Here is a 15,746-nt window from a genome sequence, read left to right as displayed (position 1 = left end):
GCTACTGTTGCTGGTTTGTCAATTTTATTTTGGTTAAACTCAGAAAGACAAAGCCTAGAAAAATCTGCAAATCAAATGAATCAAATTAATGCAATTGATGCGCATTAAACATATGAAATGTCTGGTACTTTTCAGCCATTCGATTGTATACAACTTTGCAGTTCTGTCATAACAAAAACTTCTTCTGACAGTTGATTCTGTTTCTTACCATGTCTGGTTTTTGAATGCGTTCAATACTATCCATAAAGCAACAAATTTTAAAATGTACATATCAATCCAATTTTTAAAATGGAATCAATGAAAAAGATTGAGTCACATTTCAGAAAGATTATAAAATCACCATTCGAGAGAAAGGAACGGAATTCTGGTTCTTGTTCGAAAGGAATAATACACAAAGGTACCACAAAAAACCGTGATGTTTATTTCGATCTGGATGCTGGTTCAGCTTTCTTCATATCGACTGAAATAAAACAACTTGTCTGTTTTGGTTCGATTTTCTCCTTTTATTCAACACTTCAAATCTCCTTGAAAACTGTTTTCAAGACACAGATAATTCTACTGTTTGAGCTCCTTTACATTTTTTTTCCACTATTAACACGAATTCCACTATACACAGGTTCCGCTATTGACAGGTTTTACTATACTCATTTCCGATGCTATTGACCCATCCAAATTTGAACGATCAAGATTTTATGATTGACTGTTATTTCTAACCTAGTTCCAATCTGATCTTTTTCTATTAATATTTTCCACGTCCATATCGGTATCATGTTGATCTAAGGGGATTTATCTCTCGCGAATGCTGCGAATGCATTCGCATTACAGAACAAAAATTCGAATGTTTGCGAATGCGACGAATGCGGCTATGACAGCGAACTTGTGACTACATAATTCATTCGTTCATTCGTGTGCATGCATTCGCAACGCTGCCGTATGATTTCTATGTAAACACACGCACTCGTATTCGTGAGAATGTTCGAGAACAGCGAAATACGACTGCTATACGAATGCGAGTGCGAATGTTTACATAGAAATCATATGGCAGCGTTGCGAATGCATGGCACTGAACGCGAATTTGTGAATGAAAATTCGAATGCCAAACCGACATAGAAGCCCTTAGATGTTGATATGAACAAAAATTCGTGGAATCGAGAAATAAAATAGATCGTTGAATGGAAATTCAACCCACTCTTCTCTGAGTAAAAAGAGGCTCGCTTTCGTATTCTCCTTCTAAATTCTATAATTATCTCACTTGTTTGCCGATGCGACATTCTCCTTATCTTGACAAGAGTGTGCTAATTTAGCGTGACGTCCACCATTTGGTTGACATGATTTTGTTGAGCAATCAGCACAATCGACATGACGTTGAGCGTGGCTACATTCGCGGAAAAGGAAGTAGCAAGCGATGGCTTCAAAATAGGAGAGCCATGATGAATCTAAATGTTAATTGATACAATTTTTCAGCGGTTTCGGTTGGCAACTAACATCAACTAACATAAGTCTACAAATGACGATTGCGGCAGTCGTTGCACAAATTAATAGAATAATCCAATTTTAGGAATATTGGTTCTTATTTTTTTCTTTGATTTTTTATGAATTCAACTTTATTCAAGATTTTTTTAAAATGAAAAACAAAGATAAAATGCAACTTTCCATTCTTTTATAAAAGCAATGAATCGTTTCGAAGGGTATGAATTGATTTTCAATATTTACTATGTTGGCAACTAGTTTGACTAATTGATTGAAATCAATTTCAGAAAAAAATTACGGAGCGATTCAGAAATTAGTTAGAATAATTATTGTAATGCAAAAAAGCAAATCCAAATCGAAATTTTTATTCTCCGAAATGATTTTTTAAAATTGATGTCACTTGTTTTGAGTTCGCTTTTGTCATGAGGAATGACTTCGAGAAAAGTTTTTTCATTCGATAATGTTTGACATGCAATTCATGTGAATGAAAAAAGTTTGAAAATAAATGATGTTATGGGTCCTTATGTCTAATTCCTAGCTTATGTGTTTGTTTATTTTATTTTTAAAATAATAGATCCCAGCATTCTGAAGCTTCATTCATTCATATTTCCAGATGATGAAGGGTCGATTCAAGTTTCTTCGATCCCATTATACTGCTCACTGGTCCATCTGCATCCTAAGTTTCAAAAATTGAAGAAATTTAAGTGATCTGAACGAAAATCATGCTCAATTTTAAACGTTACCAGTAACGTGTCTGACATTCCGGACTGCAAACGTAGAATGTATCTTGTGGTTTGGAAGCGTCACAGGCTACGCAAAATTTTAGCTTTTTGTTTGCTTCCAAACGGCATGCATAGTTTTCTTCACACAGCTTATTGGCTTCACTGACAGCCTTCATCCTTTCTTCATCTTTTCTTACAATCATTTCATTGTGCACCAACATCATTTTGTCATACTCTGACTTTTCGATTTCTAGTTGACAAATTTTCAGCATCAGATCATCAATCAGCTTCTTGGCGCTACGTTCGTTTTCATCTTGAATAGCAATCATCTGCTGGTTGCGTTGTTCCAAATCTGTGATCTGTCGATCGTATTTGGCGACCAAATTTTTCATTTCGTCTTGCAATTTTGCGTTCAAGTCGCACACACATTCGAAAGCTTTGGTACTCTCCGCCATGACTTCTCGACATTTGGACAAATTCCAGGTTTCGGTTGTAATTTCAGCATCAACGGGCTGGACAACAGGAATATGGCAATATTCCATGGAATCTTCGTCAAGAGCTCTATTAATTGAATCTATGTTGATTTCAATATTGGAATCGTTGTCAAACTTCTTCTGGGTGACCTCGCCATCATTGTCGTCAGGGAATCGAACCTGTTCTTCGATTTGCTTGATATGCTCACTTTTCGGGTTGAGGCTATCAGTTGAATCCGATGGATTATCTTTGGAATTGACTTCTGTCGCTGCATTAGCTTGGGTCGAGTCAATCGACGTTGACTTGTTCATGCTTACATCCCTTGGAAGCGTCGACGAATCAGCATCAGAATGAATTTGGTCTTCCAAAGCGTTGATAAGTGCATCGGAACTGCCATCCGTGATGCCTTTCGAGACGATTGGAGAGCTACCAGCTCCTGGAATCGAATCCAGAAGGTATTGATTCAACAAGGTCGGGTCGAAGGGAGTCTTGGTTTCAGCGAGCTTATACGAACCGAATGTTTTGCGGATGTTTTGAATGTACTTATCGGCATCCTGGCAAATGAAAGACGAAAAGTAAATCTCTATTCGAATGAAAAATGGTTTAGATTATGGAAAGTGATAAGGTTCATCAATCAAGTGATTTATGTTCATCAGTCGAACAAATATAAAAATAGAGGAGTGTTCAGAAAGACGTCTCTTCCCTCTAATCCAATTCTACTCAGAATTTCTCTTCAAGAAAAAAAACTCTTCGTCAAAAACCAAAATATTTACTTTCAATGCCAACTTGTAACGGTCCGATGGCTTGATCGACTTCACGGATGGGTTTGTTTTTGAATACAAAAAACAGTTAGTGGCTAAAACATCTGCTTCGGTATAATCGCCGAAAAATCGTACGTTGACCATATCGCCTTCAACTTTCATACACTTTCCGGGCCAGTAGTTGTATCCAATCACTTTAGCCCAGAGAACGAGATGTGGTTTCGCACAAACCATTGTTGACCAGTTCGTCGGGTGTTTATTTGCATTCGAATAGCATTCGATGCACTTTTTCACGCTTTTAATCTCATGTTCCAGGTATTCCTCCAAGGACTTGGCCGTTTTTACCATGTCGTGCTTATCTGGAATATGAAATGATTCAAATCAGAACGTTGAAACTAATCGTTTTCACTCAATTGACTCAAAAATTTACCGGAAAATAAGATCAAACAGTTGTGAACGATACACTGGATGTCGGTGAGAAATTCGAAGAAGCTGGTGTACGAATAAATCTTGTCGTTGATCTTCGTCAAATCGATTAGATTCACCAAACAATCAGGCTTTGCACCTTTCAATGGAACCTTCAATGAAGCAAACTGTGAAATGTTAAGAGAATCAAATAAATTTTCATTACAGAAATTCATCCAAAGAGAATCACTCGAATTACCTTTTCATCGTTCAATACGCGGTTGATCATTATTGGCAACATGTCCAAACACTCTTTGCTACAAAATTTAAAGGGAATTTTAATTTTCCCGATTGAATCTCGATTATAGCTACCAAGATAGCCAATTACAATAGAATCAAAGACGATTTTTCAAATCATACAAATTATCTTACTCGTCAGTGTTTTTTGTAGCATCCAATTCAATGCAGATCGGACAACGCCAAGTTTCACAATCATTTCGTTTTTTGGATCTAGCACATTTGGGATGAAATGACCGTGGACAATTCGAGCACTTCAATGTTGTGTTTTCGACACAACAATCCCAACAAAATGTGTCATGTCTCGTCTGGAATCAAAGTGGGATTTCATATTTGATCAAAAGTCATACTGTTTTTACTTCGGTATTTTCTTAAATCTTCTTCAATCCAGACTAGATTTATTCTATGTATAAAATATTTTTCAAGATCCTACCAATGCAGCCATGTTGGATTGTCGAGAAGGATTTGTATCACACAAATTGTAAACGAACAGTAATGGTGCGGAAATCGCCTAATTTTATTTCCAGATAAAGTCAAATATCGCTCAACGATTAAAAGAACACTTTGATTGGCCTACAGTTCATCAATTTTGTTCCTTTCAAATCGAATCTATTTTGTTTGCGCCAAATTAATTACGGAAGAATCTATGAATGAAAGTGGTGCACCGATAACACATTGAGATATTATCACAAGTGACGCCCATAAAACATGCCAATCGACTGTTTCCCGCTATTTCTTATCCATGACATTGCTCACATGCACACACAATTTCGCAGTACTGTCATTAAAAGATACTGCTTGTGACAGCTGATTCATTCTTTCACCAAGTCTGGTTTTTGGGTGCGTTCAAAACATACCATTCCAAAGCAACGAGTCCGGCTCGAACGAAAATTTCAAAATTCTTCAGTTTGGAATCAATGCAACTAAATAATTCGACGTAGTATCATCTACTGAAGAATTGGGCAACTTTTCAGACGATAAAATTCAGAATAGACCAATTTATCACTATTGGAATAAAGTGTACCTTGTGGAAACAGTAGACAATTAGAATAATCAAAATCCAACAAGATTTTTTTATTCCAAGTTCAAAATTAATTTTATTTTTATTCTTTATCAGTAAAAAAATTTTTTAATACAAAATGAGTATGTTCATGTTTAGCACTTAAAGTAGATCTATTGTCAATAGCCTTTATTTTATCTTTATTTGGGTCAATGGCCATTATTTTATCTTCATTTGTTCATTGGCCGATTTTTAATCCGAAAATCATTTTCAAAATGATTTCCAATAGACGGTTCAGTTGAAGATAACAATTTGTCATGATTCCTAATTCGAATTAAACGTGAATGTTTGCTTAAAAATCTATTTTTCATTTCCTGTGCTAGTAGCACCGTGTACTACTGTCCACTTACACTAATTTTAGTATTGATTGAATCAACAACAAATGTTGACAGGACATTTCAGAGGAAAAAGAACTTCGCTACGGAAATTCCTGTTCAGTTGAACTTTGTTGCTGCTTCGAGAAATTGCCCACCTGCTTACTTGTCCATCTGCATCCTGAAGTTTAAAAATTGAGACAATTTAAGTGATCTGAATGAGAAAATGATAAAAATTCAAAATTTTACCAGTAACTTTTCTGGCATTCCGTATTGCAAAAGTAGAACGTATCTTGTGGTTTGTTGGTGTCACAGGCCGCGCAGAATTTCATCTTTTTGTTGGCTTCCAAACGGCGTGCATAGTCTTTTTTGCACTGTTTCTTGGCTTCATTGACATCCTTCAATCTTTCTTCGTCTTTTTTTGCGATCATTTGGTTGTATTCGGACACCATTTTGTTGTGTGCTGACGTCTTTTCTCTATTAGATGCCTCTAGTTGACCAACTTTCATCGTCAGCTCATCGGTTAATTTCTTGGCGCCATTCTCTTTTTCATCATGAGCAGTCATCAACTTTTGATTACGTTCTTCCGCATCTTTGAGCTGTCTTTCGTAATTGGCGGCCAAATTTTTCAATTCCTCTTCCAATTTTGTGTTCAGGCCACACACATGTTCGAAAGCTTTGGTGCTCTCCGCCATGACTTCTCGACATTTGGCCACGTTCCAGGTTGCGTTAGTAATGTTAGCAAACACTTTTGCAATGGGTTGTGCAACGGCATTTTTCGGTTCTTCGGCAAGAACTTGAACAATTGAATCAAGATCGATTGAGTGGTAAACTCTTCCAACATTAGGCTCGGTAACCAGCTTTTTCTCGGAGGGTTCGCCTTCTTTATCGTCAGAGAATCGAAATTTTTTCCTCATTGGCTCATAATCATCCTTCGATTCGGGTTTGTTGCCTTGCTCCGACAGCTCACCAATTTCCGACTCGGCATCAGCCGATCCATCCGAATCATAGTAAAGATTCCATGTCTTATCCTTTTGCACGTTGTCTTGAATTGGCTGTGCTTCATCATCAGCGCGATTTTGATCTTCGGTGGCAACATTGGGAAGTGCATCAGGCTTGCGGTCTGTGTTGTCCTGTGAAGGATCTTGAGAGTTTGCATATCCCGGAATCGAATCCAAAAGGTAACGATTCAACATCGTTGGGTCGAATGGAGTTTTAGTTTCAACGAGATGATATGCACCGAATTTTTTGCGAATGTTTTTTATGTACTTCTTTGCATCCTAAGGAAAGGGGTAAAAGTTCCACGAGTCAATTTCGAAATGAATTAAAAATGGGTTGTAAAATGCTTAATAAACGTTTCAACTCTTCGTTGAAGTTTTTGTTTCCAAGGATTTTGTTCCTCTTTTTCACAAATCATACCAAAAAAAAATTACCTTCAAAGCCTCTTTGAATTTTTTGGGCTCTCGTTTTTGTTTTGTTGGTCTTGTTGGACTGGTTTCCGAGTAAAGAAAGCAGCTTTCTGCTGGAACGTCTGCTTCTGTTTCATCGCCGAAAAATCGTACGTTAACTGTTTGCCCATCAGTTGACATATACTTCGCTGGCCAGTAGTCCCATCCGCTCACTTTAGCCCAAAGAAGGAGGTGTGGCTTCGTACACACCATTGTGAAACCGCTGTCTGGATGTTTACTTTTGTTCAAATAGCAATCAGCACACATTTTCACGCTTTTAATCTGCATTTTTAGGAATTCCACCAATTCCTCAGCAATTTTTACCGTTTGGTGATCCCCTGAAATATAATTACATTTTTAATATCGATTTTTAACAAAATGTTGTTGATCAACAAACGTTCATCGACCACGTCAAAACTTCAAACTAAATATTTCCACTTTAAAACTTACCCTGAAACAGAACCCAAGAATTATGAACGATCCACCGAGCATCAGCGATGAGCCCCAAGAAGCTGGTGTAAGTGCCAATTGTGTCCTTGATCTTCGTTAGGTCCATCAGATTCACCAACTCATCGGTTTTTGAGTTATCTTCTGCATTTTTCAGAGGATGCTTCAACAAGTCAAACTGTGGGATAGGTGTTAATCATGATTAATGTCTGCAGAGATTCAGCATCAATCAATTAAAAGAGAAAAAAATGAAAATACCTTCTTTTGTTTGAATGCTCGGCTGATCATTATTGGCAACATGTCCAAACGGTCTTCGCTGAAAGGATTTATTTTGCGATTAAGTTTAAACTTCTTAAAATAAAAGTTGAAATTAGATTTCAAAACCGAAAATAAATCCATACTTTACGACGTCCAATCGGACGCAAACGGGACACCGCCAGATTTCCTTGTCATCAATATTTTGTTGTTGGTTTTTCAGACACTTGAGATGGAATGATCGCTGACAACTTGAGCATTCCAATGTTGTATCTTTATCACAACAACGCCAACAATATTTATCGTGCTTCACCTGAAATGGAATTTCGTATTTGGATTATGGTCATTTGGTTTTATTTTTTTGTTTTGGTGTGGAAATATTTGTTTCCTGTTTTTTTCAATGAATAAAACAAAATTGTACACAACAAAAATAATAACAGAGAACAAAATAATTTGGGAAAAAATGTATCGGTGTTGGGCCGACACTCTCGGCAACATTGAAAAATGTTCAATAAACATTTACGTTTGAAATGCTTGAAGAATACGATTTTTGAATATTTGATTTCAATTGAAATCTCTAGTTAAACAAAGATTGGAAAATTCAACAGAGAAAAATTTGGATTGTAACCTCAAATAACACATGGAATGTGATGCTTTGCAAAATATTTCGCAAATTGCAAAATAGCCAATTTCGTCATTGTTCGCAATTGCAAGATTTTACCTGTTTGGCCATGTTTTTGCCGGCAATTTGTCCACCACAAAATCGTACACCAACTGAAGTTAATTGGAATTCAACTACTGCGGTTTACTTAGCTTTGTCTAATAATATCAAATATTGTTTAACAATTTCACCAGTTTGTTTAGAACAGAAATTATTTCAATGTTTTGTTTTGACACACTTTTACGTCGCAATCACAAATGTAGTGAATGTTTGTGTCGAAGCAAAACATGTTTAGACAGTGAACTCTGAACTGTCATACTGAAGTTTTGGGTGCGTTCAATACCACTTATCGTGAGCAACAGGCTCTGTTTGAGCGGAAAATTGGAAATGTATGGGCTATCACAATTCCACCCCATTTTAGAACAAATAAATGGATTGAATACTAGAAAGGAGACGGATCATAGGAATGTTTTTACCTACTTTATTAGAAGGACCTTTTCTGTGCATTTTAAGGAAGAATACTTTTAGAAAGAACAGATGACTCATTCACAAAAGACCCAACATTAGTATTAAAATTTCTTATTAGAGGAAATTGAAATAAATACCCAACAATGAATCATTCTGTCAGTCTGTCACGTAGGAATTGAGGATCATTGAAAATATTCTATACGCTGGACCAAAGAATAGATTTTTTGCTAGAAGATAGTAAACCGTTGATTCAAGCTAAAGCCAAAACCAAAGCCAAAACCAAAGCCAACCCCAATTCAATTGTCTATTTCAATTGCTTTATTTATTTCAAACAAACATTTTAATTCAATCGATCAACTTGGTTCTCATTTAAGATCTATTTCAAGATCAAAAATAATGGTTCTCCGTCCATTTAATCCAAATACATTTCTTTAGCTAAAAAAAATTCAGAACTATTTGGAAATTGCTACGGTCATTTAACAAAAAATTCAATTTACTTCTATCTAACAACCGGTTTTAAACGTCTTTGTCGCTTTTTATAACTGATTTTGAAAATTTCTTCCAGAAACAAATTTTTATCAACCATTTACATTGTCGAATGTACGAAACAGAGTTAGTTTTTAACGTAAAATAATAAAAGAAAAGTCCAAAACGTATGCTTAGTGAGTATTTTTCCTAATTTCCAAGACATCAAGATGTAATTCATCAATCAATGACAATAACATCATCTGCAGCGAGTTGAGTCAATGAAGAATTGTATTGAAAATCTGTTTCGCTATCATTTTCAGAACCAGGTTCATAGCTGTAGTTGAGTATTGCTACACTTTCATCTGAGATCTGGTCTTCTTCGATGAAATGTTCATCTTGGGTGGTGTATTCTCCTACGTCAGGGCATGTTGTGTCGGCTTCTCTGATTATTCTTGATGAGTCATCAGAGTAAAGGTCAGTCGCATCGGTTACATTGGCAGCATTTTTGTTTCTTCGATATTCCACGCTGCCCGGGATCAACTGAGCTATATAGTATTCAAGCAGTGCTGGATTGAATGCTGTCTTCGATTCGGCGAAACGAAACGATCCGAATTTTTTCGTAAGATTTCCAATGTATGTGTTGGCTTCCTGTGGAACGAAATAACAGTTGGAATTTAGATCTAGTTGGACATTTACTCCCATTCTAACTGAATCAAATGGAATAAAAGATCGCTCACTTTCAATGCGCTATTGTAGGCATCCGGTGATTTTGGAATACGGCTTGGACTCGATTCAGAATACAATAAGCAGTTGCTGGATGATACGTCGACGTAGCTGTGATCACCAAATAGACGGACCTTGACCTCTTGCCCGGTAACGATTTTTATTAGCTTTGCTGGCCAGTAGTTAGCGCCCGTTTTCTTGATCCAAATAATTAAATGTGGCTCGTCGCACACCATACTAAACCATTGATCCGGGTGCTTGTTGGCATTCAAGTAACACTCAAAACACACTTTGGCACTTTGAACATCCTCAATGATGCAATTCAGTAATGCTCTGGCTGCTTTTGTATTATCATGGGTTTCTGAAAAGGGTACATTTATGAATTAGTGGAAATCTGATGGACAGGGAACATTTCTAACAAAATATTGGAAATTTCAACATTTTATACGGTGTTTGAAAATAAATGGAAGTTGAATGGACGAAAAATGAGTTGTTCGTATTTCCGAAATGTGATTTGAACACCAGCCTCAGAGTCAAACACCAAATCAATGTCTTGTATGTATACAAAGCATTTTTATGAATAAACAAAAATTAAGTTGAATATCTGATATCAGATCTGTCTCATATATGAGACTTGAAGATCTGAGATGAAAATTAAGCACTAACCCTTGAACAAAATGACGCAATTGTGTACGATCCAACAAATGTCGACGTAGAATTCATTGAAGCCGGTGTAAGTATGAGTCTTTCTTTTAATCTGATATAAATCCATTGGATTGACAATGGAATGAATGACTTTTATATCTGCATGAATGGAATTTTCCATGGGGTACTTCAATGTTTCGAACTGAAAAGAAATGAATTGAAATAGAGATATTTTAGTGGATGTTTTTGACTTAAAACTAATGCGCGGCTCAATTAGATTAGATAATATTTTATTTAGGTACTTTTTGGATTGAATTAAAATCTGATCGGAAATCATATTGAAACCCAATCCAGAAGCTTCTTTCTTATTTTTCTCTTTTTTCTCTTTCTTTCTTTTCTCTTTTTTCTATTATGAAAGAGAATAAAATTTCAATCAAATTCAAAATTAAACGCTGTCTTTACCGATTCATCGTTCCATATTTTGTCAATGAGCACCGGCAAAATTTTCAGATCATTTTCCCTGCAAAAATACGAAATGATTAATATCTCAATTCTACTTCCCTGGTACAAATCAACGTCGATGTGATCAACAGTTGTTGATGCGCCGATTGAGACCGATTCAACACACAAGGCCATTGAAAATACGACTTCTGAGTTATTTCAAATGACCATAGTATCTTACTTGTCAACATTTTCCGATGTCAGCACACTACACACAGGGCATAACCAATTTTTATCTTTTGGAACATCACGACCATCGCTTGATACACATCTTTTATGGAATGCTCGAACACAGTTGGAACATTTCATCGTTGTGTTTTTGCTACAGCATTTCCAGCAATATTTGTCGTGCTTAACCTAGAAATGGAATGAATCAACAGCAAAAGAAACATTGAACGGATGAAAGAAATGAATGAACAGCAAAAAATTAACACCAGAAAATGAACGGATGAATTGCGTAAGATAGAAAAATGTGTGAAGAAGAGGTTAAAAAGACACGATCGCTCAAAATGGATCTAAACCAAACAATGAAATATATCATCAATTATTCAATTTTTGCGTGTTCAACCATTTGTTATTTATTCCACACTAAGAAAATCACAAATGTCACCAATTCACGAGAATAACAAAGTATTACCTCTTTGTAGGCCATTAAATTTACACAATTTCTACCACAAAATGCAAACTTTTTAAATCATTTGATCACTTGAAAAGGTTCGTCTTGAAGCAAATATCAAATTATGTTTAATAAACATATCCCGACTAAACAATTAATTGCGCTGTTTTGATAAACGTCAAACTGTATGTGCTGATGACAGACACTCACTATCTGAGTGTGTGACTGTGTTAGTGGTAGTTAGTCATAACAAAATTGAATTGCACAGCGTCAGCTGAATGAGATTTGGCCCAATGAAAAACTTCTTTCGAATAAATTTCTCTCTTTTTCTTCATATTTTGTATCAACATTTTAAGCCATAATCTCTGATCTATTTCAATGAATTAAAGGAAGATTTATTTTATGAAAATTTGTAATGATTTTGTCAAGAGAAAAATGTTCACATTTTGATATAATTTGTCAAGTTGTTATGATTTTACGGAATCAACAATGTTTTTTTTATGCAATTGTATGATTTGAACTTTAGGTTTTGTTTGCTTTTTACCGAAATAATGAAAAATGAGTAGCAAAACCGAATGTTGACGCATGAGGTTTTCCGTTCATTTTTTGTTGCATTTCATGCGTGTTGCCGTACAAAAGTATATCGTTCAATGACACTTTGTCTCTGTCCCACCAATCGAGTCGAGTTCTGGATTCTTCTATTGCGACTTCTTGCTGCAATGAAACAGAAAGAAAAATGGTTAGAGAAATCCAGCCAAATCTGTTCTGATGGGCAAAAATCTGAAGAAATCCGAAAAAACAAATGGGTAAAAAATGTGAACGAGCCATTTTGTTCCTATCTTTCTTGGCTTTTAACTCTTTATCATTAGAAATTGAAGAAAAATCTTTCAAGCTCACCATGCACGTTGCAGGCACTTCATGTTACAGACATAAATGTCGTTCGGTTGAGTGTAGCCGCAGCCGATGCAATACTTCTTCCCTTTGGCCTCTTCGACCATAGCTGAACATTCTTGTTCATACTGTTGCTTGACGTCAGCTAGTGCTTGCTGTCGCTCTTTGTCTTTCTTGGCGCTGAGTACCCTCATTTGTCGTTCATTTTCTTCGATCAATTCCGTCTTTTCGTTGTGAGTCAACAAGGTTTGATTTTCGTTGATTGATAATTGCTCGAGTTCTTCAAGCATAATTTCCAAATCCTTCAATTTTCTATCCGATTCATTTCTATCCTTTAGCAGACCTTGAATCTTTCGTTCGAATGCAGCCAAATTCTGACCATGTGATTGCTTCATCGAATGAATTTCATAATCCTTCTGTTGCAACTTCATTTCGAGTGTCGCATTCAATTCGCGCATATCATTGTAGGCCTTGGTGAAATGATAGATGGATTTTTGCACATCGTCATTGGGAATTGATACAGTCGGTGATTCAGGCTCACATTTGAGCAATCGCTTCCTCTTTGCCGATTGTTGTAAACGGCGTTCATCATCAATAACAATCACTTCTTCTGGAATCGCATCCAAAACATGGCTTGCATCATACGTCAATGGCTTGTGTTCCATTTTTTCTTCGGCAGAATTCGACGAACCAACTTTCTTTTGAGCTCCCTGCGGAATTAGACAAAAATCGTTTTTTAATTGGAGTGTCTCGAATTAGAGACTTAAATGAAGATATTTTAATGACATAAATTGGAATCTTTCAACAAAAATGTTGAAATAAATAAATTGAAGCAACATAAATTGAGAAGGAAAACAAGCTTTGTGTCAGTGAAATTACTTTACCTCCATGGTTTTGGCAATATTGAGCTATTTTCCAAAATCCTTCTAGAAAATTGTGTAGAAAACTTTTCTTCTTATACAATTTAGCGCTTTTCCTAAGAGTTTTTCGTTTTTTTCCCAATTTTAATGATCAATTTGGTGGATTATCACTCTAACACGTCTTGATGCTTGTCGACTACAAAAGCAAAATGTCATGTCATAATCATAACATAATCCCATTTATTGGCTTATATAATAGCCATGGTTCATTTCAATCAATGCGTTAATATGTGTCATATCGTCAGATGAATCAATGAAGAGGGCGCTTCTTGGATTTAATTTGAATATTTGAAAATCCAACCGATGCAAATATTCTTGCAAATTTTTTTCTAATTAAGAGATACACTATATTATGAGACCGCAATTTCCAGAAGTGCATTGGCAAACACTGTTTGCCTGAGGAGAATCTTTGAAAAAAATTGTAAACAGAAAAAATGAAATAGTAAAATAAACGAGCGAATAACAAAAATACAAAATAATAACACGATAGTATTTAGACCGGCGAACGGTCGATGTGTTTCAGGACATTGCCTGATAAATCAAGTTTCGAAACAAATCGGCCGTTCGCCGGTCTAAATACTGTCGGGTTATTATTTTGTATTTTTGTTATTCGCTCTTTAATTTTACTATTTCATTTTTTTCGGTTTAAATTTCATTAAAGTTTCTTCTCAAGCAAACAGTGTTTGGCAAACACATTATTTCATTTCTTTTGCTCTAACTGACCCACCTCAATCCTCAAACATATAGTTCCAAGGAAAGATAAAGCAATACTTTTATTTCAGAAGCAAACATTTTGTTTGACTTCAAATCAGATTATTTTAATCCCATTTTCTTTTTATATTTTACGTATTTTTGCAGTTATCCGTTCATAGAGCCAACTTGAGATTATTTACATTTCGGTGTATCGGTCTTCCATCTATACATTGGTCTTCTTATGCTTCGCAGGAACCGTTAAAGTATATTTCTAGGCTTTTCCCTAATGATGACAATAAATTCAGAGCAGTTCGGAGGAGAATTGTTGGAGATACTAACGCTAGTGGACTCACTCAACTTTGTTCTTTATTTCACTTTCAGCTACGTTTTTCACTAGAATTGCTCTTTGGTGCATATGTGTTGTCGGTCCGTTTTTTTTGTTTTTTAATCCCCTTTCAAATGCAAATACAATTTGTAGATAATCGGATTGAATGTAATTAGGAGAAAAATACCAAAAAATATTTCATCTTTTGTCTCAAGTATATAACGGCATTTTCGTCCATTCTTTTCCAATGTAAATGTTCATTTAGCTATGCATAATATTCTTAACGATGGCTTGAATTTTCTTATTCGAACGATATTCGCTTGTGAAACGCATCTTCTGATCTCGATTCTCATATAGTATTTTTTGTGTCCAATCTTGTGCCTATGCCAAGACTTCATCAAGGAAAACAATGTCCATTTGTTTGAACTCATAAACACTGCAAATTACTTGGACTTCAATGATATGCTACATAGCCTATGTAGGAGTGTAGCCTTGAAAGTAAAAAATAAATCCACCGACAAAATTCGTCGAGAGTTTGGCATCACCGAAACATAGATTACACCTACAAAAATCAAACATATAAGCAATTGAGTCGCATGAAAACCGTACTTGTTTTTTTTCATATGAACGTAGAGAGAATGCAAAAAAAATCACTATTTTTCAAATGCTAATATCTGAAAGGTACCATAATTCTGCAGGTAGAATCTCTGGCATTTTAAATGGAAAAATCGAAGCGTCGTTTATTGTAATGTATGTACATCGAATAACACATATCAATCAACGAATAGACCATCAAGAAAAATCACTTAATATTGGCGATTTTGAGAATGAAAAACAATGATATACATTTTTGTTTGCATAGAAATAATAGTACAGTTTATTAAATAAATGTTTTAAATTTACAATATTTTCATACATAATCAGAAATTATTATCATTAGGAATACATAAAAATGAACATGATGAAAGTATTCATTACTTTTCCGTACACAACGTGTCAAGGGAAAGTATAGAAATTGGTCCCGAAAACTTTTTTCGCAAAATTAGCTTAGATCATCATAAAAACTCATGAAACGTGTAGAAAACCACTTTTTGAGACACTTTTTCGTTCGTGTGCCGTCGTCGTCGTCGTCGTCGTCGTTGTCGTTGTCGTTGTCGTTGTCGTTGTCGTTGTCGTTGTCGT

At 35.6% G+C, this 15,746-nt stretch overlaps 4 protein-coding genes across 4 annotated transcripts; all 4 read right to left on the bottom strand.

The window, feature by feature from the left end:
* Window positions 1-1,573: 1,573 nt before the first annotated feature.
* On the bottom strand, window positions 1,574-4,857 carry LOC129570546 (MYND-type zinc finger-containing chromatin reader ZMYND8-like). Its single transcript, XM_055450198.1, has 7 exons — window positions 4,563-4,857; window positions 4,265-4,437; window positions 4,092-4,149; window positions 3,858-4,020; window positions 3,440-3,786; window positions 2,214-3,220; window positions 1,574-2,146 (listed from the first exon to the last, which is right to left on the bottom strand). Exons 1-7 carry the CDS (start codon window positions 4,572-4,574, stop codon window positions 2,128-2,130), a joined length of 1,779 nt encoding a protein of 592 aa, XP_055306173.1. The 5' UTR covers window positions 4,575-4,857; the 3' UTR covers window positions 1,574-2,127.
* Window positions 4,858-5,198: 341 nt separating this feature from the next.
* On the bottom strand, window positions 5,199-8,631 carry LOC129570545 (MYND-type zinc finger-containing chromatin reader Zmynd8-like). Its single transcript, XM_055450197.1, has 7 exons — window positions 8,375-8,631; window positions 7,800-7,966; window positions 7,657-7,714; window positions 7,402-7,576; window positions 6,937-7,289; window positions 5,753-6,783; window positions 5,199-5,684 (listed from the first exon to the last, which is right to left on the bottom strand). Exons 1-7 carry the CDS (start codon window positions 8,384-8,386, stop codon window positions 5,666-5,668), a joined length of 1,815 nt encoding a protein of 604 aa, XP_055306172.1. The 5' UTR covers window positions 8,387-8,631; the 3' UTR covers window positions 5,199-5,665.
* A 446-nt stretch (window positions 8,632-9,077) lies between these two features.
* Window positions 9,078-11,959, bottom strand: LOC129570548 (MYND-type zinc finger-containing chromatin reader ZMYND8-like). The gene is made up of 6 exons (XM_055450201.1): window positions 11,757-11,959; window positions 11,301-11,476; window positions 11,081-11,138; window positions 10,640-10,820; window positions 9,988-10,334; window positions 9,078-9,898 (listed from the first exon to the last, which is right to left on the bottom strand). The coding sequence occupies exons 1-6, from the start codon at window positions 11,769-11,771 to the stop codon at window positions 9,488-9,490; spliced, it is 1,188 nt and encodes a 395-aa protein (XP_055306176.1). The 5' UTR covers window positions 11,772-11,959; the 3' UTR covers window positions 9,078-9,487.
* Window positions 11,960-12,346: 387 nt separating this feature from the next.
* Window positions 12,347-13,305, bottom strand: LOC129570549 (uncharacterized). Its single transcript, XM_055450202.1, has 2 exons — window positions 12,633-13,305; window positions 12,347-12,449 (listed from the first exon to the last, which is right to left on the bottom strand). The coding sequence occupies exons 1-2, from the start codon at window positions 13,289-13,291 to the stop codon at window positions 12,434-12,436; spliced, it is 675 nt and encodes a 224-aa protein (XP_055306177.1). The 5' UTR covers window positions 13,292-13,305; the 3' UTR covers window positions 12,347-12,433.
* Window positions 13,306-15,746: the final 2,441 nt, after the last annotated feature.

This window comes from Sitodiplosis mosellana, unplaced genomic scaffold, assembly GCF_009176505.1.
Source record: "Sitodiplosis mosellana isolate CC-2019 unplaced genomic scaffold, AAFC_SMos_1.0 Smas_scaffold_61, whole genome shotgun sequence".
Lineage (NCBI taxonomy): Eukaryota > Metazoa > Arthropoda > Insecta > Diptera > Cecidomyiidae > Sitodiplosis > Sitodiplosis mosellana.
This window is presented reverse-complemented; position numbering and strand designations above follow the sequence as displayed.

Coding starts and splice junctions, on each gene's coding strand:
- LOC129570545 (XM_055450197.1), bottom strand. Junction 7,715..7,799: donor GTCCGATTGGACGTCGTAAA/GTATGGATTTAT, acceptor AAATCCTTTCAG/CGAAGACCGTTTGGACATGT. Junction 6,784..6,936: donor AATTCAAAGAGGCTTTGAAG/GTAATTTTTTTT, acceptor CCCTTTCCTTAG/GATGCAAAGAAGTACATAAA.
- LOC129570548 (XM_055450201.1), bottom strand. Junction 11,139..11,300: donor ACATCGGAAAATGTTGACAA/GTAAGATACTAT, acceptor GTATTTTTGCAG/GGAAAATGATCTGAAAATTT. Junction 9,899..9,987: donor CCTACAATAGCGCATTGAAA/GTGAGCGATCTT, acceptor TTCGTTCCACAG/GAAGCCAACACATACATTGG.
- LOC129570549 (XM_055450202.1), bottom strand. CDS start 13,291: ATGGAACACAAGCCATTGACGTATGATGCAAGCCATGTTTTGGATGCG.
- LOC129570546 (XM_055450198.1), bottom strand. Junction 4,021..4,091: donor GCGTATTGAACGATGAAAAG/GTAATTCGAGTG, acceptor AACATTTCACAG/TTTGCTTCATTGAAGGTTCC. Junction 3,787..3,857: donor CTGTTTGATCTTATTTTCCG/GTAAATTTTTGA, acceptor TTCATATTCCAG/ATAAGCACGACATGGTAAAA.